At 43.1% G+C, this 27409-nt stretch overlaps 2 protein-coding genes across 2 annotated transcripts in view; one reads left to right on the top strand and one right to left on the bottom strand.

The window, feature by feature from the left end:
- Positions 1-27409, bottom strand: part of LOC138560069 (calcium-activated chloride channel regulator 1-like) — a 620781-nt gene that overhangs the window by 570862 nt on the left and 22510 nt on the right. The gene's annotated exons all lie outside the window — the stretch shown is intronic.
- On the top strand, positions 12976-15005 carry LOC138541058 (nuclear apoptosis-inducing factor 1-like). Its single transcript, XM_069641726.1, has 2 exons — positions 12976-13805; positions 14120-15005. Exons 1-2 carry the CDS (start codon positions 13385-13387, stop codon positions 14959-14961), a joined length of 1263 nt encoding a protein of 420 aa, XP_069497827.1. The 5' UTR covers positions 12976-13384; the 3' UTR covers positions 14962-15005.

The following is a 27409-nucleotide window of genomic DNA, read 5'->3' as shown; positions in this document are numbered from 1 at the left end:
AATTCACAAATCCTACTTCCAGGTGACCTCAATTGGTTGGTTGGTCGACCGTAACTGCTCCATCAACCTTGTAGCTAACTCACCCTGCGCCTGGTCTGACCACCACACTATTACATTTAACATCCTATCCAACTATCAACGATCTAACCCTTACATTGCACCACCCATATGCACCAAAAACTAAAGAGACATAACCAAAGGGAATCTCCTCCACCTCATCATACCCACCTTGAACAAGGTACTATCATCTTGCTCGGACCCCACAGTCTTAGTTGAAACTTACAATAAAACCATTCTCAAAGCAATGGATGCCAATGCCCCTATTAAAGCTAGGAAACCGAAACCACGCGCGTACCTCCACTCATGGTTCACACCACAGTTGAAGGTATTACGAAAAGATAAAAAGAACGAGCGAAGCCTGTTGGCAAAGCCACCCTTCCCCTACTAACAAGGATAGCCTCATCATATCCACTCTTAACTATAATAAAGCTATCTTTCTTGCAAAAAAAGACACGTATAACACAGCGTATAACACAGCTGAATCCAATACCAAAGAGCTCTTCAAGATCCTCAAAGAACTTGAAACACCTACCACACCTCCTGATACTTGCAGTAAAGACAGCACATGGTGCCCGAACATTCAAAGAGCACTCCTTGGCAAAATCTCAACATTACAGTTTAAAATTAATGCCGAAAATAGTAATCTCCAGTCTAACCTCCAATTTAACCCCCAATCCTCCAAAACTAATCTCACTGTACACACCTTTAAACCGTTTAGCTTTGCATCACTAACGGTCCCTGAGGTTGAAAACATCATTAATAAACTCAAACCGTCTAACTGCCAGGGCGATACCTGTCCAGCTACTATCATAAAGGAGTCTACCCACAAACTAGCACCCTTCATCACGGCTCTTATAAACACATCTTTCAGCACAGGTATTGTACCCGATAACCATAAGGACGCATGGGTTATCCCACTCCTAAAATAAAAAAACATTAGACCCTAACACACCTACGAACTATAGACCCATCACAACCGTGCCATTCCTCATGAAAATCCTTGACCGTGCAGCATACCTGCAGATCCAGGACTACTTTGAGTGTAACAATCTCATTGGCCTCGGGCAATCAGGCTTCCATTCCAAGAACGGAACCAAAACTGCCCTTATTGACCTCAAAACACAAATTGGGGATCTCAAAGATAAAGGCAAGATTGCCCTCTTCTTATTACTAGACCTATTCGCCGCGTTCGACCTAGTGAACCACCAAATCTTGTGCCAACACTTCAAAGCACCTGCCCACTTCTCTGATAAAGCCACTACCTGGATCCGATCATTTTTGGCAAACAGATCCATGAGGGTCTTCTCCTCTACTGCTTCCGCTGAACCATCACCAGTATTATATGGGGTCCCCCAAGGATCTTGCATGTCACCCACGCTCTACAATGTGTTCACTAAACCCTTATTCAATATTCTCGACTATCTGGGTGTCTAATACACAAATTATGCAGACGACACCCAGATTCTCATCCCTATCGCGGGTTATCATATTGTGGATTCCAAAGCCTTAAACAATGTTTATCAAGTCAGGCCGGATGGCTCAACACGAGCTTTGCCTGAACAACGACAAGACAGAGCTCCTCATCCTGGTTTCACCCAACCGACTTAGTCGACTAGACCACACCTTTAAATCTTTCATCATTGACGGTAATCTTATTAAGGTCTCCAATGACACCAAAACGTTAGGTATATACCTTGACTCCACCTTATCTCTCTCGAGGCAAACCAACGCTGTGATTTCTGCATCTGCTTATACATGCAAACTTATCACAGCGTGTCGCCCTTTCCTCACCACAGCGAACTACATTATCCTGGCCAGAACCTTAATTATGGCTAAATTAGACTACTGAAATGCTCTCTACCTAGGGACTAGTCAACATAACCTCTGTAAACTTCAGGTCACCCAAAATAATGCCATTAGGGCTGTGCTGAACATCCCTAGAAATCTCGAGAGATACTCGGCGTAATCTGCGCTGGCTCTCTGTAGCACAAAGAGTTTCTCTCAAAGCACTTGCCCTCACACATAAGTGTCTGGCTGACAAGGCACCACAATACTTGGCCAGCCAGTTCATTCCACATACCTCCAGCTGCCCACTGAGAGCAGCCGAAGTCCACTGCTTATCCATACCCAGATTCAAATTACAGAAATCTGGGGGTGTCAGCTTCCCGGTCCTTGCTTCCAAACTCTGGAACTCTCTGCCCACTACACTTAGATTAGGACCCTCTTTCCAAGCTTTCAAGAGCAAAGCCAAATTGTGGCTCATTGCCCAAGATTCACATGACACGTCACTTCAACCTTAACTCTACTCCCTTCTACCTGCATCCACTGTATCTTGAGTCGCCTCTGCAACTCTAATTTGCTAACTTTTTTCTGTATACCTGACTTGTATGTTATCTGCATTTGCAACTGTATGTGGTGTTGGTTATGAAAGCTATACACCCACTGATTTGGCCTTTGCACTAAACCTCTTTGTTTATCATGATCTGTAAATTCGATCTGCAACTACCTGCTTTTGTACATGAATCCTTGTAACTGTCATTGCACAATCTCTATGTAACTTAAGATATGCTCCCCGATGCCTTTTGGGCCAGGCGCGCTATACAAATAAAGAAATACAAATACAGATGGCTACAGGAAAGATAGTGAAGTGAAAAGTGGGCAGGACAGCCTAGCAGGAGAGGTGGGTGTAGAGATAGATACTGGAAAAGAGATGATCAAAGAGAGAGAACTACATGGACTCCTAACTAATCTGTCAACCAACCCAAAGACCACCATCAACATACTTCTTATCTATCGTCAACCCAACAATACCAGTCACCCCGACCTGGACATACCCCTTATACTCCACTCCTAAAACCTGCTACCAAATGCATTATCCTAGGCGATATCAATTTGGGATTTAAGGACATGGCTAACACCAAAGCAACAGCCTTCACTATTGCTTTGGAAGACATGAACTTCACCCAATTAATAGACTCCTCCTCCCATACTTAAGGCTGTATACTTGATTGGCTCCTCACATACAATGTCAATGTGGACATCACTGCCATCAATGAAATCATATGGTCAGACCACTCCCTCCTCCGCTTCCAGACTACCAAGCTCAATTCCATATTGGTCAGACACACTAGTAAACTGTCACTGACACTTTAAAACTTACGCTGACAGGAAGCAGGCCCCCAGTGCGCCAACCTGAACCCACCGGACATTGCTAACCTTGGCTGTCTCCTCACCACCATGGACAAACACGCCCCCAGCCAGGCAAAACACCAAAACCCCGAAAGGCAACCAATAGTTGGTTCAATGACAACCTCATCTTCCGATGCAGGAAAAAAAGAGCTTTAGAAAACCTCCACAAAAAGAAGCCCTCCTCCAGCACCAGTACCGCACTCGCCACTGTCGTACGCAATTAAAAAGCAACTGTCACCACCACCAAAGCCAACACATCTAATGAGCGCTTCAACAATGCAGGCTCAAACACCAAAGAGCTGTTTGTCATCCTAAGAGAGCTAGAGACCCTATTCCAATCCCACTCTCACCAACAAATCATGGTATACCACCATCCAAGATGCGATAACTCACAAAATTACCAACTTGCAAATTAAAATCAGCACTAAGAAAGCCAACCCATGCACCAAAGCAACCGCTGCCATCTCCCCTAACTCACCACCAAAGGCCAACCCCATCAGCATTCCCCCTTTCAAGTTCAACAAAGTCTCACTAGATGGAGTGCTTGCAGGTATCCTCAACCTAAAACCATCCAACTACAAAGGGGACTCCTGCCCAGCACATGTAGTTAAACTCTGTGCTCGCACCCTGGCTCCAATCATTATGAGCTTCGTCAATGCCTCTTTCCTAACTAATGAAGTCCCGCCCAACATTAAATCATCATGGATCACCCCACTCTTCAAAATACCCACGCTCGATCCTACCATCTTTACCAACTACCGGCCAATCGCCACAGTCCCCTTTCTTCTCAAGATTCTGGACGGATGGCCTACTTACCATTGCAGAATATTCTAGAGCTCAAGCACCTGCTCGGTAAGAGGAAATCAAGCTTTCTCCTAAAGACAGCACAGAGACTGCCCTGTTGGATATCAAAAATCAAATCGACATCATCAGGCACTAAGACAATCTCGGCATTCTCCTTCTCTTAGACCTATCCGAGGCCTTTGACTTAGTTGACCACGACACACTCTGCCAGCACCTAAGCCAGCATTTTATTTTTTTACGGATGCTACTGCCTGGATACACTCCTTCTTCAGTGGCCGTACCACACTAGAGTGTTCATAGGGGAAGTGGCCGCCGATCCCACTACAGCCCATCTTGGTTACCGCAGGGATCCTGTCTCTCACCCGTGCTCAGAATGTATAGGAGGAAAACTGATTACCCCTCTCTTTGTCCAGTTATCTTTTTAGATTGGTGACTGGTTGATTAACCTTTTAATAATACTGGTTAATATTTTTTCTCCACCACACATTTTTTTGGACCTTAAACATTTATTTTGTACTTTCAATTAAACGTAAAAACAATACCAACATTAATAATTCAAGATAAAATACACCAAAAAATCATAAATTGAAACAGAGTGGGGTTAGTAAGTGACTTCAAGCCTTCATTCTGCAATTTCATAATTATATAAACGATTTTTTTTTAATGTCATGGTGCTAGATTTAATCAACATTCATTTATCGTGTCGACTCGTACAGATGTATTTTTCATTCGTTTCTTGCTGACTTATAATAATTAGGCGTTTATATAGCGCTACGAACCCTCAGGTATCTGAGCGTGGCTTATTATTACCCACGGTGTGTGGTGCTCATTTATCGAGCTCGGAAGGATGAAAGGCTGAGTTTGGCCCCGCCGGGATTCGAACCTGGTTAACAGGCTCTGCACGGATGCAAAGCGAGTGCGCTACTCGCTGTGCCACTTGACCGGCTTATATTGTATTGTAATCTACTTAGTTGTGATGCACGGCAAGCTTGTTTCCATTTACACCCGCTATGCGTCTTCTCGTTGTTTCCTAATTCGAACACCGCGCACAGATCTTGTCTATTTACTTCTAAGCCTTGCGTCATGTGGGCATGGAAATTTCATATGGCGTGAGCCTCCAACCTATAATTTACATTGTTCTAATGGGGCAGTGCCATCTTGTACTGTATTTAGTGTTACTTCGGCGTCGACTCTAAATCTATGTATCTGTATTACGTATCGTTATCACTAATGATTTTCAATGTATAACTTGTTTCAAAATTATCCATTTGGAATTTTTGCTTTTTAATTATCCACATTTTGTGAAACATCAACATAATGTTTATATATATATTTATTTATTATAATTGTATATTAGTTCAAAAGAACTAAACCTTTACAATAATAACAACTTTGCAATCTTTACAAATAATCCATACAATGCATCAAACATCATTATTTTCTAGTTTCACATAAAATTTCCATCCATATATAAAATTGTAAAATCTATGTTCCATTTAAAACAAAACAGTACAATAAAACACCCATTTAGAAAGGTTATCGATTTAACATTTAACATTTTAGGGAACAACTTGACAAACCCAACGCATATAGTAATGAAACCTCTATCTCTGTCATACTCTTTTCGGATTACTATTCTATATCAGTCTCAATCTTCTCCAGATAATTCATGACAGATCTCCAGACTCTATAGAGGGCTAACCCTACAGTTTTGGAAGTGGCATTGATACAGTAAGACCAGAACTCATTGGTTTTAATATAGTCTAAATTGTGGACTAGGTGCCCCAATGTCACCATATACAGCGAGCCCAAACGAGGACATTCTGTTAATACATGTCTTGGTGTTTCGAGAAAGGAGGGGGTGCCACAAATTCTACAGAACCCATACTCTCTAGGGATCGCTCTCTTGGTGCCATATAGAGTTGATTCACTCTGAGAAAAAAAGTCTCTGACTCGAGGGTCAGGACATGCTTCTAAGTAACTCTCAGGCTTCAGGTATTGATAAACCACTTTTGCAACATATTCGTAACTTTTTAAGGTACTGAGATGCTCATAATTACATACCCAATCTTGTTTCTTGACTATTCTTTTTATAGCACCTTGCAATGTTTCAAAATTTGAACAGAGGTTATAATCAGTGACCCATCCCACTTCATCACCAAGTTCCTTAAATAAACATTCACAATTGGCATATATACTTCCATAGTTTCCAGACTTATAACTAGCGCCCAAAATACTTAATAAAGGACACGTGGGGGAGGTTCTGGCTTTTAGCATCAGGCTACCTGTTCGCATTAGAAGTTGGGCTCTAAGAGAAACAAGTCCTATCTCTAACTTGGGTAACTGTAGAACCTCTCTCCAAAAGCTGGCTTCCACCCTATTTAGCCATTTAAGATCTTTCATGGCAAGGGCCTCAAGTCCATATAATACAGTTGGGCAAAGCCGAAGTTTATATAGCATTAATATTCCCGACATTGTAAAACCTGAGTGGTCCTTTACAAATTTACGGCAAACCCCAGTAATCTGTCCTGCCTTTATGATCTTAGTATCGATTATCTCAGCATACCCTTTAAACCTAGCCATCTCCAGGCCCAGGTATTTGTAACTGTCCACATAATCAATAATCCCCATATGGGATCCCAGTTTTACCTTACAGATTTTTCTAGAAGAAACGAGCATCCCTCTGGTGTTTCCGAGGTTTACTGAGAGTTTAAACTCATTTGCATATGTTTGACAGTTCCTCAGGCATAGCTTTCAAACCTGCTACCAGATGGTCAAAGGTGATCAGATCATCGTCATATAACATGCCCCCAATCCTGTTGTTACCAATCTTAGGGAAGCATCCGGCTATAGCCAACAGCCTGGCTAATAAATCTGCTATATCAGTGTTAAAAATGAATGGGGCAAGCATACCACCCTATCGGACTCCCCTATTAATAGGTATTCTATCCGACAAGAGCCCTTTAGTTTAATACGGCCAGTAGTGCCCTCATCTAATGCCCTAATAACTTCTGAGAGCCAACTGGTGCATCCCAATTATCGAAGTCAAATGCTGAACGAAAATCAACAAATACAATATACAACGAAGGGCCAGACACTTTGCACGCCTGAGAGATTAATGTATCCAACACTCTAAGGTTGTGTACAGTGCTTGACCCAGGTCTGAAGCCAGTCTGACATGGATGTAAAATCTCTGCTGCATCCACCCATGCCTGGAAATGTTTCAAGACATAAGTCGAAAAAAGATCTTTCCTGTGACATCGATTAAGGATAGCAGTCTATAATTATTGGGGCATAGGCGATCTCCTGTTTTAAAAACAGGCCTCTAATATGGCCTCATTGCAGAAGTCAGGAATACATTTGTTTTTTACAAACTTTGGTGAACAAAGGATAAAGGGCTTCGCTCTTTAGTACCGCAGTAGAAAGGCTGTTAGGACATGGGGCTATGGAGTTTTTTGGATTACCTAAATACTGAGCAATGTTATGTTGGGTAAAATTCAGAGGCCAATATGGTTTAAGGTGATCAACAGCAACAACAAAAAAACTCCATCTCATTATATCTTTCACCTGTGTGATCCAAGTCCCTTCAGGAATTGGATTTAAAATCTTAGATTTCACAGGGGACATTGCCCCTCACAAAATCTTCCACATTTCACCTACCTTACAAGTCCTCAAAGTGTGGATCAGCTGTTCCCAGTTCCCACGTCTCGCCTCCCAAGTTCTCTTACACAGCCAATTTCGAAATCTAGTCTGTAATCCTATCAAAAAATAGTCATGGGTGCCCCTCTGTGAGAACGAACATGGCAGAAAATGGCCTGTTCTATGGCAAGGTACCCACTCTAGAGTCCGCGGCCACACTTTAGCTCACTGTACCTTTCACAGATGGGAAATATCCATTTGCATATCAGTCTTTGTCCCACCCACATGGGCAGTCCAGCATCAAAATGCTATGGCAATTCCCTTCTGAACAAGAGTACCAACATCAACCCCATACACGTGTTTCAGCCTTGTTGGGCATCATCAGTGAGGTGGAGCTGTGCCTCTCTGAGCACAGTGAGCAAGGGGTCCACGTCTGGATGACCCTAGGAAACTTAGGGTGACTAAACCTAAGTCCCTTAAAAAATAAAAAAAAATAGCCCATAGGTGCCCCTCTGCGAGAACGAACAGGGCAAAGATTGCCTGTTCTATGGGAAGGTACCCACTTGAGAGTCCGCAGCCACACTTTAGCTCACTGTACCTTTCACAGATGGGAAATACCCATTTGCATTTCAGTCTTTGTCCCACCCACATGGGCTGTCCAGCACCAAAATGCTATGGCAATTCCCTTCTGAACAAGAGTACCAACATCAACCCCATACACGTGTTTCAGCCTTGTTGGGCATCATCAGTGAGGTGGAGCTGTGCCTCTCTGAACACAGTGAGCAAGGGGTCCACGTCTGGAGGACCCTAGGAAACTTAGGGTGACTAAACCGAAGTCCCTTAAAAAATCAATGTAATCCAAAGTAGCACTACTATTACTTCCTTGCCAGGTTTGCTTCCCTGGTATATCACCACTGGTTCTACCATTTTAAAACCTCCAAGTCCCAATCATTTAGGAATTTAAGCCATGTTTTCCCTTTTGGGTTTGCTTTTTTTACACACAATAGAATTCAAACTACATAGATTCTCATCAGTCAGGTGCTCACCAATTTTTCCGTTAAAATCCCCCCCCCCACACAATGATGAATTCATTTCCAGTTACCCATAAAGTCAATTCCTCATCAATATAGGCAAAGATAGTATCAGAATATGAAACACCCGGGGGTCATATATATTTATCAGGAGTACCTTTTTTACATCGGGATCACCTTTTCACGCCATCTCTACAATCATGGGTATATGCGATTGACTCTCCAAAACATCCTCCTGTCCTAAAGAAGGCCTTAAAATATTTCTGCAAATGAGTGCTAGAGATAGCACTTAATTTAAAACAAGGGTGAAACATATGTCGACTATCGAGGAGACAACTAGTCAGTCTCACCATTTGACCTAATCACCAGATTAGATCAACCAATTGACAGACTAGATCGATGTGACTTACAGACGATACTCACAGTTCTGCCAATCTATATCAAGTGAAACATGAAAAAAAATATGCCAGTTTTCATGTATCAGTCTCTGTTTTATCATATTCCTTGAATAATGATGAAATTACAGAATGAAGGCTTAAAGTCACTTACTAACCCCACTCTGTTTCAATTTATGATTTTGTGTGTGTATTTTATCATGAATTATTAATGTTGGTATTGGTTTTACGTTCATTTGAAAGTACAAAATAAATTCTTAGTGTGAAAAGATTTTTGTGGTGGAGAAAATATACTAACCAGTATTATTAAAAGGTTAATCAACCTTTCACCAATCTAAAAAAGATAACTGGACAAAGAGAGGGGTAATCAGTTTTCCACCTATAAATTCTAACTTGACATTCTTCCCACTTGAAAGCTGATCCCCTGTTAGAAAAAAACTAGGGAAGTCCCCAATTTTACAGTCTCACGCCATCTTTGCAAATGACACCCAAATACTCATTCCCATCACAGGCTACAGCACCATACAAAACTGGATGGCCACACACAATTTGTGCTTGAAGGATGAGAAAACCAAGCTCCTCATAGTCCGCTCTCCCTACCGCTTAACTAACCTACACCCCACCTTCTCCTCCATCTGCATAGATGGTACCACCATCCCTGTCCTGAAACAAGTGAAAACCCTGGGGGTACATCTTGAAGCCAAGCCGACCATGGCGAAAAACATAAATGCGCTGTCATCTTCCACAGTCTACACATCTCGGCTTATCTCACTGAGCAGATAATTTCTGACGCCAGCCAGCTGCCTCACCCTGGCATGTGCCCTAATTCTATCTAAACTGGACTACTGCAACATGCTCTGTACAGGCATCTCAGCCGCTAACCTAGCTAAACTGCAGCTGCTACAGGACAAAGTGATGCTATATGCGCTGGGGTTCAAGCGTGCTGACCACATCTCTGCCATCAGACGAGAGATACAATGGCTGCCAGTAAAAGCACTCTCTGCCTCGCCCACAAATGCATCTATACAGCAGCACCCACTTACCTCAAAGACACACTTATCCAAAAACACACAGTTAGAGTCCTTAGATCTAACGCCATTATCTCCTTGGTCACCACCACTTCAGAAACAAAAGGGCTGGTGGCTGTAGCTTTGGAGTTACTGCACCCACCCTCTGGAACACACTCCCGATGAGCATAAGAAATGAGCAATCACATCATGTATTAAAGAAATTGGTAATAAATATGAATAAGTATGTCTGTCTGTAACCAATCTCTGCATATGTAACGAATGGTGTGATACCCCAGGGTTTGGGCGTTATATAAATGTGATAAATAAATAAATGGACACAGAGAGGCAGCATGAGGGATGGGAACAGAGAACGGCAGGAAGAATGTGATAGTTATAGACAGTGGGGCATACAGAGAAAAAGAAAGCACAGAGAGAGATGGATGACAGAGGTTCATAGACAGTGTACAAACAGAGAATGGGGCAGAGACTGGAGCATAGTGTACTGGGACAAAAGCTGATGGGCTCATTTAATTGCATTCTTATTTAGTGTGCTAAGCAGTTTGTGTCACTGTTTTCTGTTTGCAGTATTCTTGGTGGTCTTCTCATTGGGGGAATACTTTTAGTTGCCATATTCTTTGCTGAGGCAAGCATTTTCTTATAACATGAGTTCTGATGGCCAGCTTCTTCTGGAACATGCATTTCCATGAACATATTTTATGGAACTGTCATTCTGGTTCCATTTGTATATCCTCCACTGGGTGCATAAAGGAAGCAATTTTTTAGGCATATGATGTCATGTGCAATATTTGTGCTACTGTAGGTTTTCATTTTTAGGATGATAATGATTTTTATTGTGCACAAAACATATTTTGGTGTGCCTCTGGGTTGAATGCGGTTCTCTGAAAAACCAAAATAAATTAAACTTGTTGTTTGCGCTGAGCAAATAATGCTATGAATGGGCACTTCATGGTTGGTATTTCAGCTTGGCTGAAGCAATATTCTTCATCAAGGGGGGCTCGGTAACAACATTTTAGGGGGGCGGGGGGGACTCTGCATAAAAAAGTTTGAATACCACTGATATGGACCAGCTCTAAAACCTATTACTTGTAAGTCAATACTGTTAGAAAAATGTGGTTTAGATGCATCATTTAGCTATTTATTTTCCTATCATGGGGTGCACACAGCCAAGAATAGTGCACACAACCATTTCATTTTCGCGGACAGAGAAAACGAATTAAAGGGAACATTGAACTCACCACCTCAAACCCCTTAGAATAACACAGGCACAAAGAATTGGGCCACTTCTAGCCTGCATGAATCAACACCTCAGGATTGGTTTCTACTTGCCCATTTTTCGCACTAAACAACCCCCATTTTTTCTTGCAGAATTAAATGCAGCAGAGCTGCTAAAACAGCAGAGGAACACCTTTAAGGCCGCTTATTGGTACAGTGGTTGCACTGGAAGGGATTTAGTAATTTTTTTACATTTAATGTTCTAAGAATATCTACTTTGTAATGATGTGAGTGTTCATAACATTATAACCATAGAGGCTTCTGTAAAGCTCACTATTTAACCGGACCGGAAATAGCCTTAACATCACAACACAATACAACTATCTGGTGATGGACTCCTGAAACCTAAGAAAAATGTTTCAGAATGGAACTACATAGGCATTTCGCAAACAAATGCTTGAAAGGAAAAGTAATTCCAGCCGGACTAGTCTTGAGAAATGAACCATGTCTGTTTATAGATAACCAAGAATATAAGAGCAACTTTAGTTGTATCGCGACTGAGTGTAGTAGAGATCTTATGGTGCTAATAATATCTACAGCACAAGGTATTAGCAGTCAACTCCAAAAAGAATTTTAAGAAGCAAAGAAGAAATGTCTAGAAAACACAGCCTTAATTAATGCTAAATCTAAACTTCTAGAGATAAACAAATAGATGATTTTCGGTCTTTTATATTGAATACGAAAAATAAGAAACTATCAAGAGACATGTGCATATTTAAAATGGAGATACAAAACCCCAACCTTGATAAGGATTGCTACGAATCTCGACTATGGGTAGGGGAGATGAGAAATAATAATATGAGAGGTAGGCCCAATCAGAGAGGATGGGTGACCTTCTCGGACACCAGCAATGGCTCTGGAACTGAAACACAATATAAATGTATTCAGATACAGCAAGAACAGTACACCTATCCTTTTTTTAGGCAGAAGAGGCCAGAGAAGAAACAAAACCAGATTCAGAGACCCACATTTCCAAGAGCATCCTAATCAAGGAGTTTTCAACACAACGAAGAGCGTACGCACGGTAGACATAAGTGTGAGCAAACCAGTAATTGATCTAGTGATGAAGAAATATCAGCCTTTAGTAATGGTTTATCGTCCGTCTCGAATCTCCTCACAGATTGTTTTACAGTAGGAAAAGACCTTTCTCTGTTTTTTCAGAAAATAGGATTACAAGCCTTCTTGTAGCATTTATATTCCTTCTACTACTGGATTACGCAAAAATCAGTGTTTACCCACCAGGATTATCAGACACTAAATGAAATAATAACCTTTGAAAAATGTGTTCTAAAAAATATTTAAACATAAGAGAATACGCCTAATGAAATGAATTTGAACAAACTTACATATGAAGAACGGGTGGTGTTGAAATCATTGAAAGAAGATATTACGAAAACTATAAAACCAGCAGATAATGGAGGGGCAATCATAGTTATGGAAACTATTCAATATGAACAAATGTTTCAAGATCTCCCTGAAGTTGATAAACGCTTTACAATCCTCAAAAATGACCCAATGAAGGAAACCCAGAGACTAAAGGGCCTCATTACGACCCTGGCGGTAATCCGCCGTCATTACCGCCATGGCGTAATGAACGTTAACGCCGTGGGACGATGGTGTAAAGTGCGCCACATTACGACCCATCGCGCACGAGCATTACGCCATGGCGGTAATGTAAACAGCGCCATGGCGGTAATGCCCCCAAAACGGCACCTACCGGCATCGTATGCGGCGCAAGGTGCACCACCGCCACCGCCGTACATAGCGGTGACCGTAGTTAGCGGTCACCGCAATTAGCGTTGACCGTAGATAAGCGGAACCGGAAGTAGCGTCACCGCGGCGGAACGGGAAAGAGCACGGCGGCCATCTTTAAAAACACAATCCATTGCCATCCTCCGAAACCACTGGACATCCGAGCCTGAGACCCCGCCAATACCGGCTTCAACCTTCTACCTGCAGGAAGATGCCTAAAGTTTTGAAAAAAGCCTGTGACCGCCAGCGGCAAGACCGCTTCTCCAGAGAGGAGCTCACCATTCTAGCGGAGACCCTACAGGAGAACGCTGCAGTGGTATTCTCCAACCAACTGACAAGACCGGCCATAACCAAGAAGAAGGCCATATGGGCACTGGTAGCTCAGCGGGTCAGTGCCGTGGGAACGACACCCCGCAATGTCAAACAGTGCCGCAAGCGGTGGGACGATCTCCGGCTCAGAGTCAGGAGCATACTATCAGCCAACATGAACCTGGCAATGGCAACTGGGGGAGGATCGGAGTCCCCTATAAAATTGCAGCCATGGGAGGAAATCTGTGCCTCCACAATCGGAATGCAGAGCATTGAAGGAGTAGGAGGAATGGAGAGAGGAGCCCCGACATCGGGCGATGCAGGTAGGTGGCTCAAATCAAGGCATGCAAAGTCCATTCATGTGAAGTACAATGTTGGCCCATAGTGTGAATGCAACACATCAGCAGGAGACTGCCCACAGATACATCCGATCTGCACCCTGTACACATGCAGCATGCACACCCTAACTGCAGGCACCCACATACCTCCATGCTACTTCCACACAAAAGGGAGTCAACTTTTTTCCCCTGCATGAAATGTGCCACATGTACTAACTGATGAGATGCCAGTCGCCACAATGCCCGGCCAATGTCCGCAGACCCATCAATAACACTCTCCCTCCTCTGTCCCACCACAGGCTCAAATTCCGACCTTGAGGAAGAGGACACCACAGCCTCCACACCCACCAAGAGGGCCAGGCCAACTGTGCCAACGCCACAACCCTCCACCTCTGTCGTCCCGAGGAAAACACCACAGCAGGCAAAATCCATGCAAGGGAAACAGGACAGGGCACAGACAGCCACCCCAGCAGGCAGTACAGCAGCAGCAGCAGCAGCAGCAGACATCACACCAATCATGCCCACAGAAGCCACAGCCTCTGCTGCAAGCAGCACACTTGGGGAGACTGCTGCCATTGCTGCCTCCTCCGATAGTGAAGCAGGGACCTTTGAGGAGAGTGATGTCAGGAGCCCCACAGGCCACCCTCATTCCCCCTACCTGTCCCTAAGCAGCCCGCATGTGGATGCCACACAGGGTCAGCCAGAGGATGACGATTGGCCAGCCACTCCATCCCCGCTGCAGGGGCAGATCAGCCCAATGGGAATGCCACTGCCATTAGCCATGGCCCAGAATCCCAACCATTCTCTGGAGGCGATTGCCACCCGGCAGCAGCAACTTTCCTCGCTGCTCGAAGAACATGTTGCTGAATGTGGGGGGTCAAGTGCAGCAATGGATAAATGTGCTGAGACTGTGAAGGCAGCTATAGAGTCGTCCACAAAGGACATCTGCGCGGAACTAGCTGCTGTGCGGCACGCCATCACTGACCTTGTGCAGACAATACGGGCCATGCGTCCAAATGAGCAGGCAGGATCCTCCTCGGTTGCCAGCTCGACACCGAGCAGCCCCATCCGCCGATCGGGGAGGAACCTCCGCAGCACAGGCAGGGGTGCCCCGGGGGCCAGTGGAGGGGGCTGCCAATAGTGGCCGGACAGTGTAGGAATCCTACTACTGACACTGCTGCACAGACCAACTCACACCTTTGTTGGGATTCCAGGGGGGGGGGAGGGTGGAGGGGGGAGTGGGTGTGTTGGGGTGTGCAGGGGGGTGGCGGGGTGGTGTGTTGGGGAGTTAAGGGGGGAGTTTGGGGGGGGTGTGTGCAGGGGGGAGGTGGGAGGTGGGAGGGGGTGTGTTGGGGTGTGCAGGGGGGTGGCGGGGTGGTGTGTTGGGGAGTTAAGGGGGGAGTTTGGGGGGGGGGGTGTGCAGGGGGGAGGTGGGAGGTGGGAGGGGGTGTGACACGACAGTACATAGTTCAAATACAGTTTATTCGTTTCACAAAAGGAAACGTGTGGACATTTTCATTGCGTATGTGTGCTTTATTGGTGTCCAGTCCTCAGTGTGCATGCCCCAGAGTCACACAGTGCCCCAAGTGCTGTCTCCATGCGATGAACACCAGCCGTGTGTGCTAGAAGCAGTGGTTGATGATACTTTGGCGCATGGCACGCCCCTCCTGTGCATCGCCTCCTCCATGTGGTGGCGCCCCTTCTGCACCCTCCTCATCCTCATCCTCATCGTCAGGTGGTTGCAGTTCTGCGTCAGGGGGCAGGGGCACATTCCGTCTGACGCACATATTGTGCAGCATGACACATGCCATGACGATCTTTGCCACCTTCTCATGGCCATACAGGAGTGCCCCACCAGACCTGCTGAGGCTTCGGAACCGTGCCTTCAGGAGGCCGAATGTCTGCTCTATGACCACACGAGTACGTGAATGTGCACGGTTGTAGTCCTCCTCGTGCTGGTTCTGCGGGTTCCGGACTGGCGTGAGGAGCCACCTCTTCAGGGGGTAGGCTGCATCACCTGTATGTAGGCGAGAATGTATGTGTCAGTCATGTTGTCTGTCCAGGAACATGATGTCCCACCATGGCTGGCATGGAACTGTTACCTTGGCTCACTTCTACATGCACTAATTGATTCACACTATGCAACCAGTATATGCCCATTGCTGCCATGGCCTGTTTAGCATGCCATCACCCTATGTATGCAGAGGGGTTTAGTGCATTGTGAGTGGCCTTCCTCTGTATCCGTTCTCTGTGTTACTCACAGCCAGGTGGAGTATGCATCATCCCCCCCCCCCTTTCAGCCAGGTGGAGTATGCATCATCCCCCCCCCCTTTCAGCCAGGTGGAGTATGCATCATCCCCCCCCCCCTTTCAGCCAGGTGGAGTATGCATCATCCCCCCCCCCCTTTCTGCCAGGTGGAGTATGCACTGGTACGTCATTCCCATGCCCACTTCCATGACATAGCACTCACCGAGTAGCCAGGATCTTGGGCCTGCATGTCGCTCCATGTAGCGTGGTATTGTGGAGTTCCTCAGGATCATGGAATCATGGGTTGATCCGGGGAATCGGGCACAACAATGTGTGATGATCTTGTTGGAGTCACAGACCATTTGCACGTTGATAGAGTGGAACTGTTTCCGGTTGCGGTACGGTACCTCCATGGCACGTGGAACCACCAATTCCACATGGGTGCAGTCGATGGCACCAATGCAACCGGGTATGCTGGCTAGTGCATGGAAACCCACTTTGGTGTTTGCAATCTCCTGGGCAGTCCGTGGTAATGAGATGTGGTCGTCTGTGTGCTTGAGGAGGGCATCGAGCACTTGGATGAGTGTTCGTGAGAATAATGGTTGTGAAATGCCATGCAGGTGCCCCACTGTGTGCTGGTAGGTGCCTGTGGCCAGGAAGTGGAGTACAGCCACTACCTTCAGTAGGGGGGGGATGGCGGTTGGACTTTCTATCATGCTGACGATGTCGTTGTGTGTCATGTCTACGATGGCGGTGATGGTGTCCCTGTCCAAACGGTACAGGGTGTGGATCTGCTCAGCAGTGAGGTTGTTTGGATTGGCTCTGATGCGTGGGATTGGGGGCTGCCTGCGTGGTGGCACTGGCTGTGCTGGTGGGGCTTGCTGGGCCTGCCTTGCCCTCCTTCTCCTCCTGCGTCTCCTCTGTGCTGCCTGTTGTTGTTGTTGTTGCTGTTGCTGTTGTAGTAGCACATGCATTGCTATCAGGTCCTCCAGCCCCAACATTGCTAGTCGTATTGGCATCATTGTGGAGTGTGACTGGGTGTGGGTAGGGGTGGGGTGTGCTCTTTTTATACTCCCCTGAGTCTGTATTGCCTTCACCTGTGCTGTTTCTGTGCACCTGTGGCAGCTGCATTCACTTGAATTGGCCCTTTACGGTTGGTTCGCGATGGCGTTATTTGCACCATGGCGGTAAGGTACTTAGCGGCCTCAATGATGGCGTTAGGTGCATGTCCGCTTGGGTCGGCATTTGCGTGCCTTTCCGCCATGGCGCTAAGTACGGTGTGGGCGGTCGCGTGCGCGCACCCTTAGCGCAGTTTGCGGCAGCGTTAACTACGATGCCGCTATTGGCATCGTAGTTAACGGTCACGGGTCATGATCGGACCTGGCGGAAAACGATGGCGGTAAGCATTTACCGCCATCGTTTTTCGCTTAGCGCCAGGGTCGTAATGAGGCCCTAATACTCAACATCACATAATTTGCCCATGCAGAGAAACTAGATAACTAAAAATGAATTTGATTATCTGAATGTTAAGAATACAGAGTCTTTGTGCTTTTCCGTAATCAATAAAAAATCGTACCAGTCCACCAGGTAGGCCGATAGTAGCAGGCTGTAACTCAGTAGTGAAACCAATCTGTAAATATGTAGATTTCCTCCTAAAGCCAAAAAGCCAGAATACTAGAATATATTTATGAGATAGCACATCTGTGATACATATTTTGGAAAATATGACATTTAATAAACATCAAAATCTTCTTGTCACTATAGACATCCAATCATTATATACCAATATTCTGAAAATGAAATCAGTACTGGTGGTCGGAGATATTTTATCTACTATCCATTGAGCAGATAATGTACCAAATGAATTCATCATTGAACTGATGACATTAGTCTTGCAAAGAAACTACTTTGAATTCAAGGATAATTTCTATCTTCAAGTGAGTGGTACCACAATCAGAGCAGCTTTTGCACTCAGCCATGCTACTTAAGTGTATTATCTTTTGTACTAAACCATTCTGTGAGGAAATCAAGGTTTGGAAAATGTATATTGATGATGTTATTATGATTTCGCATGGAGAGGCAAGGAAGCTATTACTGTTTGCAGATTGGGTTAATCATAGCAATAAAAACATAATTTACAAGGGATTAAAGTAATGTGCAAGTCAATTTTCTAGATGTAGATATTAAAGTAATGGATGATCACTTATTATGTTCCTCTTTTCAGAAAACCAACAGACTGCAATACTCTTTTGCACTACCGTAGTTTTCATCTACATGATTTAAGAGACAACCTACCATATGGCCAGTGGTGTCCAGTCATTGTTTTCGAATACAAAAGTTTGGAAAGGCAAACTTTCAAATATTTTTTTTCGAAATAAAAAATTTCAAATGACAATTTATTCGAAAAAAATGTGAAAGTTTGCATTTCGAAACTTGGGTTAGGGTTAGGGTTGGGGCTTGGGTTAGGGTTGGGGTGGGAGGCTGGCGTGGGGGTTGAGGGAGCTGGGGGAGAACCCCCCAATATACACTAAAACCTTAAAATGTTAGATGGAGCTGTCCAGTGCTGCAATTACAGGACTGGATAGCTCCATGTAACATTTCAAAGCTAAAAAAGGCATTTTAATGCCAATATACACAAATAACTTTGAAATGTTACATGGAGCTGTCCAGCCCTGTAATTTCAGCACTGGACAGCTCCATGTAACGTCTCAACGTTACAAACAAAACGGCATTGAAATGCTACTTTTAACATGTAAAAGTGCATTTCAGTTGAAACCAATCCATGTCTATTGTCGACGGATTGGTTTTGAAAGAAATGTGCTTTTGCATGTCAAAAATAGTATGTCGAGACTTTTGTTTTTGAATCTTTTGATTCGAATCTTTGACCACAAACCATGGCCAGTACCTTAGATTTCGTACACACTATACCTCTTTTGAAGATTATCAAGCTCAGGCATACATAAGAGACTACAACATGTAGGATATCTTAAAAAAACATATTAGACACACCAAGAACTGAGCAGGCTCTACGCTTACAGGTGCACTACTAATGAGAGAAAAACTTTTGAAAAAAGAGAGAATCAACTGTGTCTCAACATGTTTCCCTAAAATACTATATATTAAAAGGATTGTTAGAAGATATTGGTCACTTATCCGGCAAATACTTCCAGAAGAAAACCCACCAATGTTTGCCCTTAAAAGAACAAAAAATATAAAAGATTTGTTAGTTCATTCTAGACATCTAGTACAACACAGGAAATAAACACTACGGAACCCATGCCTTTAGGTAGGTCATTTGCCATGTGGCACATGTTTTTGTATTTTCACAAGCAAGGTCACTACATTCAAAGTACATAATAAGGATTGGACATTGAGAAAAGTAACTAATTGTAAAACCACAAAAGTTATATATGACATCTTTATGTAGGCCAAACTAGCAGAGCAACCTCTATCAGAATAGCTGAACACAGATCCAGAATGAGATGCAAAATTAATATATTCCCAATGGTCCAACGTTACCTAGAGAAATAAAATGTCCTAAAATGATATGTTCTGGTAGATAACAGACACTGTAAACAATAATATCAATGTGGAAAGTTCCCTCCTATTTAATGAAGCACATTGGATCCATAGACTAGGGTCACATATGACAGGTCTGAATGATCAGCTGATGATTCCTTGCTGAAAGGGTTGGCTATGAAGTATATCAGGTATTTTGTTGCCTTTCCACTACAGTTTGAGAAATGTTTTCTCTACTGGCTAGACTACACCTTATTAAGAAACACGTAATGCACAATATGCAGAGATCGCTTATATCCTAGTCTCTGTTGTTTTGAAGGATTACATTGAGTATCTAAATAGAGTACAATTAGTGCTTTCTTATGTGCTGATAACAGATTGCTTAAATTTAACAGGGTGAACTCTCATCAACATTGATGTCCGTGTAGTCCAGTAGTGCGATTAGTTAGTTAAATGGTGGCACACTGGTTTATGTATGAAGTTATTACCTCACTACATTCCAAAGGTCTTGAAAGATGATTCTTTTCCCAAAATGTCATCTTAATCATCCCGTGCAGTAGATGGCAAACTCGAGGTACGTTCCGCGTTCACCTTAATGAAATATCAGTACTGGACTGCATGGATACTGATGATTGGCTGGCCCCTAAATGTATACGGGTTGAAACTCGCTTTACCGTTCACAGCGACCATGCTATGGTGGAGGCAGTTGTCCAGATTGAGTTATCTGACGGAGACTCCAGGTGCAGGTTAGTAGGAAGGAAGGACCTGGTCGTCAATTATAGTGGGAATAGGATCTCCTGTAATAGGGTTTCTGTGACAAGGTTCAATCACTCACTTTCCGGTTATCTGAAGTTGAACTCTGAACAGTGGAAATATCGAGTCTTTACTCCGACCAATTTTGGGAAATTTGTTTCCCTAGTGTTAACTGAGGGTAAACACTTGAAGATTGGTAACCAGGGAGCGGGACAAAGCCATCACGCCCATGTGTACAGTGAAGAAGTAGCTGCCCGTAAGAATTTGATGAGGAAAACAATTGTCTACTGCAAAAAAGCATGCATGTTCTCCGAGCTGGAAAGGAGGGAAGGGATGCGTAAGGCCTGACAAACTTATAAAAACTGACGCGTACAGAATAAAAATAAGAGTCGGGTCGCAGAGTCTTTCGGAGCAGACTCTGTTTGGTTCCTATCTGGATTCTACGTGCAACAAGACAGCAGTATCAACCAGTTTTCGTTCTATATCCAGTTCCTACATAAACTGATAGATTCCAAGGAGTGGCCGCCGAGTTGGGTCGCAGAGTCTTTGGGTCTTTGGGCTCTCCGGACCCAGGGACCTGCAACCTGTTTCCAAAACAGACAAAGATAAAGAACTTAAGAACTGGACCGAATAAAGTTGTCTAAATATCTGCTGTGCTCCGACAGTTCTCTTACTCCCGCAAACATCCGGGGAAAAGCAATCAAGATGGCAAATACATTGGCCCCATTAACAAGAACACGCAGGAATACAGAACCTGCCCTGATGTTCTTGCCGCCGTCACAGATATTACCGGGTCTGTGGCAGCTGACTAAAGAGACACGTCGAAACTTGGGAGATCCGGCACAGACGAAGGTGAGTGTCCCTATGCCGGCTTTACATGTTTCAAATGTGATAGAAAAGGCTGAGAAGTCTACCGGTGGGAAGGAAGAAAGAAATACTCCCACGCCCGAAATAGAGACAGAAGTAGAGCCAGCTTTTTCCCCAATGATGGCAACACAAGATAGAACTGCGCGAGGAAAGGGGGAGAAGTCCATCGGCACGCGGGAAGAGAGAGAGAGAAAGCCCCATTTGCACGAGAGACACCGGTTACTGATGAGTGTAATCAACCACACAAGGGATGAACAAAGATACATATATACAAGTAATAGAAGGGGAAGCGACTCCCGGCCCGCACATTGTTGATAAGCTCACAATGCTTGGCAATGACCAACAGGTGAAAACCCCCACACAAGATCAACAGCTCACTGAAAGGGAAATTCATAACTGTTGACACTATAAATACACAGTTGCGCGAACTGCAACAGCGCGAAGTATGCATAGAAGTAAATGCAGACTATGGAGTTGTTCTAGAAGACTACAATATTCAGGCTAATACAAGAGAGGAATTACAATCGGCTGATCCCCAGAACGGTCAGATAGGAATTCTGGTTGTAACAGGGAGATCAAAAAGTTGCAAAGATGACGTTCAAGAAGCACACTTAAAAGTAGGGCGGAAAAGCATCAACTCTTTGAACTCTACAGCAGAATGTGCGGCTATACAACCAAAAGAACTCTCCATACTGCGACCCGATACAAAAGGAGATTTCTCCTTGAAAGAAAAAGCCCAGCAAGCAAAGCATCAACTCTTTGAATTCTACAGCAGAATGTGCGGCTATACAACCAAAAAAATTCTCCATACTGCGACCCGATACAAAAGGAGATTTCTCCTTGAAAGAAAAAGCCCAGCAAGCAAAGCAATGGTGGATATGCCCAAGATATTAAAACAGAAACAAATGTAATCCAAACTAATCAGCTATTGAATCCTTGTGCAGCTGGGCTATCATTAGATATTACCAAAACTCTCATGAGCAACCATGAGAAAAGGAAAGAAGTATTTGGTGAATGATATGATAGAAAGATGATGGACAAACACCTTACCTCAACTCCATCCAATGTAAGACCCAAAGGCAAAACACAGATAGAACCTCTGAAACATTGTAATCATGCATCAGATACGGAGAAGTGGGACACAAAGTCGGGCTGAATAGAACAAATGACAGACAAGAGAACAAATGTCAATGTGACACAGCACGGGAATGCCAAGGAGAGCCCATTCAGACTACCATGATTGATCTACAGAACATGCTGATGATGACTACTTTGCCAGGGATGATCCCTTTGTTTAAACTACAAGAAGTGAATATTGAAACAATTAAGGACCAAAGAACACTCTTGGCCCTCATTCACAGGAAGCAAATCTATCTCGAAACTTTCATGACAAAAATTCAAAAGTGGTTAAAAGCAAAAACAGAAGCAAGTCTGTTGTGGCAAGCAAGACATTTTGATATCGCCAGGTCAGACCGAGCTGACAAAAAATAGATGACGGATGCTTTGATAGCAGTGACGAAGGGAAGTAACAAAGAAATGACTACTCCTGAGAACAATGAGGAGAACTTATTGCAACAAAATCAATCTGAAGCACTAAATCAGCCGATGGTGGGGTGCACCAAACTAACGATCAAGCCTAGAATTCTCTCCAACCTAGTGGAGAAAGAGAAAGATGTGGCAAAAACACAGAACAATACTCTAATGCAGAAACCGATTGAGCCTTTCTGACATTTTTACAAGGAAGAATCCCAATACTCTGAACAGACAGAAAAAGGATAATGGAAAAAAAAGAACAAAAGGCAAACGTGATCGAGGGCATTTTTGCCCAATTTATCTACCCCACAGACGAATATTACTAAACATGGTAAAAAACAGGATTTGTTTATCAAGCAAAAATCCAAAGAGGAGAACGATAAGCTTATGAGAATGGAGATACTAGATAAGAGCCAAAAGCAAGAATTATCACCAGCAGAAGACTCAAGACAGCAAGAAGAGTTGATGAACCTATCAATACATCGGGCGATGCCCATGAGACGATTATCAATCTTACTTCAGATTGGAATGATTCATCCTTAACAATCATTGATCAATACGAAGAGGGTTTCTCATTGCAAACGGTATCAATAGACCTCACTTGTGTGGACATCTCGGATACCAGTGTGTACATCACTACATTAGAATCACAGAGAGTGATCGATCTAACAACCGATAACGAGGAGTCAGTGAGGGATATTCAGAAACCTCAGAGCAATGAAACTTGTACTAGAAATGGAAAGGCAGCTATACCAGTTGGGATTTGCATGCAAAGAAGACGGAATGAAAAGTTTAACAGAAACGTGGAATCTTCAAACACCAAACAAGAACGCGATCATGCAGATATCCAAACACGAATGACTGCTGGCCATAGGAAGTCTTCAAGATGTACACCTGGAGAATAACATTATTCCTTAGCAAGAGCTAACAATAATGAGAACCGGTCTAATAATCAGAAATCTAACATCACAAAATACTTCATATGGAGGGTTACAGAATATAAAGCTGATTAGATGGAAATGGAAAACAATATGCATTTATGACCATTAGCGGTACACCAGGCTGCTCTCATTACAGTATGCTCATGGGATTCCAGAGGGCATGGTCATCTTTTTCATCACCCAATGCCAGAGTTCGATACATTTCATATTATTTGTCTACAAGAGACATGGATCTCATTACAACCATACTGTGAAGGATTCATTACGCGTGGGAACCCGGCAATTCAGCGTAACAAAGGCAGACCATTGATGGGAATGCTGACGCTGACCAAAGTTGACCCGAATCTGAAAATTATGGAACTAATCAATGTTAACCCATGGGTGCAATGCACCATTGTCCAATTTGAAGCCCAAACCACAAATAAGGACAATGAGGAAATGAGATGCCAAAGAAGGGTTAAATTGGGGATACTCAATTTGTACTGGAACCATGTGGCAATAAATGATGAAACATACATAGATAGTGTTCTTACGACTATGGATGAAGCAAGCCTCAAATACAACAACCTTGAATTCATCATTTGCAGTGATCTAAACATCCATTTATACAACCCCAATGGCCAAATTCTAGAGTCTAACAACCTGACCAGCAGAGCCCAAAAATGGAAAAGGGAACTTTCTAATAGAAAGATAAGCCTCACTGGCAAAGCAATCAATAAAATGGATCAATTGATACCGACTTGGACCAGGGGAAAATCAAGGGCAATAACAGATTATATCTATGTATCACCTGAAATAAAGGACATGGTAGTCAAAACTAGAAATATTCCTTCAACTAACAGCGATCATCAAATGTTAACAATATCATGGCTTGAACCTTTCTTCTGACCAAGAAAGTGTCTTTCCCAAATTTGGAATTAAACAGCACCATGAATAGATTGCGAATAAAACAACATCAAATGGGACAATTAACAGATCATTTTAAAAATACTCAGTGAGAAGGAACTGCAAAATTAAATTATGGATGGCTACTTCACCCTTATCAACAAGTAATAAAACCAGATGAAACCACAATAAAGAAACATAATCATCACTATAACTCACAATTGTGGAAAAAAAAGAATTATGTAAGAAACTCAAAACAATTGCGAAACAGAATCGTGAAGATAAAGTCCATACCATAAAACTTGAAAAACTGCGATATAGTAACTGACTGAAATCTATGAGAAGGATACTACAACAAACAGGCACTGAAAATATTCTAGAGGCTGTAAAAAATAGAAATTCAAGGGATCTATGGAACCTGCCACATTCACAAAATCAGCAACAACAACTGATGATTCCAGATGTACCAGAAAAGCCCTGGATAAAACACTACACTGACCTCTACAAATCGATGAAACAGCCTCTCAAAAACGTTCCAGTTGGAGAAGCAAAGAAATGGAAGCTAGATTGGGAGCTTGAAGATATCTTGAAGATAATCAACAATCTGAACACCTCTCGAGCCCCCGGCCCGGATGGGTTATCCAACGCTATTATAAAAGGATATCCTGCATTGTGGGCTGACATCTGTACCCACATATTCAGCCTAATCACAGAAACCAAGCAAATTCCAAACACGTGGAAAAAGGCTATCTTGATACCTATCTTCAAACAGGGAGACAGGAGAGACACGGCTAATTATAGACCTATAGCCTTGCTGGATCCACTGGGTAAGAGTTTTGTGACGTTTTTGTTAAAAAAGCTAATCGCATAGGACAAAGAGAATGAAAGGTTAGCTGTGAGACAAACAAGATTTGTACAAAAAGTGGGTACCAACGTGAACTTATTGCTTCTAAATGTAGTCAAACAAGAAGCAATAATGAAAAACAAGTCTTTGCAGCATGTGTCAATTTACAGATGGCCTTAGATGCGGTAAAGAGACAAACCCTTTGGGACAAATTGTTGCGATGGAGCTGCCCGCTAGATATCCTCGAACTGATGAAACCGCTATATACCAATACAACGATTAAAGTGCGAATGTCAAAAGAGGGAGTTACAAAATCACCTATTTAGACCTGGAATGGATTCAAGCAGGAATGCCCCTTAGCGGCTACCCTATTCAACTTGTATACGTCAGACTTTGAAAAAGAGATGCAAATAACAGCCACCAATCCCCCAAAAATTAACGCAGTACAATTGCATTGTATGATGTACGCAGACGATATCGTACTACTTGGTAACACAACAAAAGGGATACAATTAAGTCTGACGATGATGGAGGAATCTATGAGAACCAATGAGCTAAAAATTAATATAGAAAAAACGAAGATTATGATGCTAACAAAATCGACAAACAAGAAAATTTAAATACCAATCATATCCCTTGAAGGGAAAAAACTCTTAGTGGTGAAAACAATAAAATATCTGGGTGTGCTGATTAATCAATCTAGAGCTGAAAAAGAATGGGCTGTCCACCTCAATACAAAGGCACACTCACTAGCTCGGCAAGGAAGATTTCTCCATCGTAAATTTGGTACATTTTCCATAAAACTAGTGATCTCATATTATAGACAAAAAGTGGTGCCAACCTTGACATATGGCAGTGAATCAATGATCAAGGTACAAAGCTCAATGTGGCAAAAACTCGAAGCAATATTCTGGAGGAAGGTTCTGGCACTACCAGCAGCATTTCCAATGCCACAAATTAGGTTTGACGTTGCGACTCAGTCCTTAGACTCTATTATTGTATGGAAACAACTAGATTTGTACAGAAAGGTCATGAGTGAAGAACATATACCGGCAATAGAAATACTTCAGAACAAATCAAATTCAATTAACGATACGGCTTTGAACGACTGGAAAAAGATATTGAGCAGAAAATGAAGGATGATGAAATATCATTAGAGATGTTAAAAAGGCGCCCGCAATATGCTATAAAACAGATCTCACAAAATTAGTGGATCAAGACGAGCCAGTTAAAAGCAACATATCATCTGAATCTTAATTGTGAAATAGAAGCACGATCTATTAACCAACTCCCTAAGTACCTCACAATTTTTCCGGATCAATTGATACAAGATTTATTTTTGAAACTGCGGCTAAATTTACTCCTGACAAGAGAACTTCTCTCAAAAACGAGAATGATTCCAATAACCCAGCAAGATTGCCGGTTTTGCCAGCAAACTGGAACCATTGAATCACTACATCACATCATTATGGACTGTCCTGAACTAACATAGAAGAGAAAGCTCTTTAGAGAGTTCTTCAGGATTTCGAAAACATAAATGGAACCAGAGACAAGATGGGCACAGATCTTGCTGGCGAGGACAAAGAACTGGTGTTTACGATTATCCAATTTCGGAATCATATTGTGAAGATGCCATTTAACAAAATACCAGAAGAACGCAAATTTCAAACAGAAGGACTAACAATTGATTAATGAAAGAGAAAAGTAATATACTGCTACCTAAATTATATGTAATTTAATTGCTGTATCTATGTAAAGGAAGAAGAGAGAGTCAGAAGATACCCCTGTTCAAAGACGCTTTGGAGGTAAGTGTGAGTTGCAGCAAAAAGCTAGGTTTAGCAAATACTAGCCAAAAAACAAAGTTAAAAAAAAGGGCAAATTGAATCCAAAAATGTTTTACTTTAATTCATATATGGACAGACATCTAAATAATGCAGGCCTTTTGCTGCAACTCACACTTACCTCCAATGCGTCTTTGAACAGGGGTAGCTTCTGGCTCT

Source organism: Ambystoma mexicanum, chromosome 1q (genome assembly GCF_040938575.1).
Source record: "Ambystoma mexicanum isolate Mex_15411 chromosome 1q, UKY_AmexF1_1, whole genome shotgun sequence".
In the NCBI taxonomy this organism is placed as follows: domain Eukaryota; kingdom Metazoa; phylum Chordata; class Amphibia; order Caudata; family Ambystomatidae; genus Ambystoma; species Ambystoma mexicanum.
The sequence above is the reverse complement of the archived record's forward strand: the minus strand, read 5'-3'. Positions and strand labels throughout refer to the sequence as shown.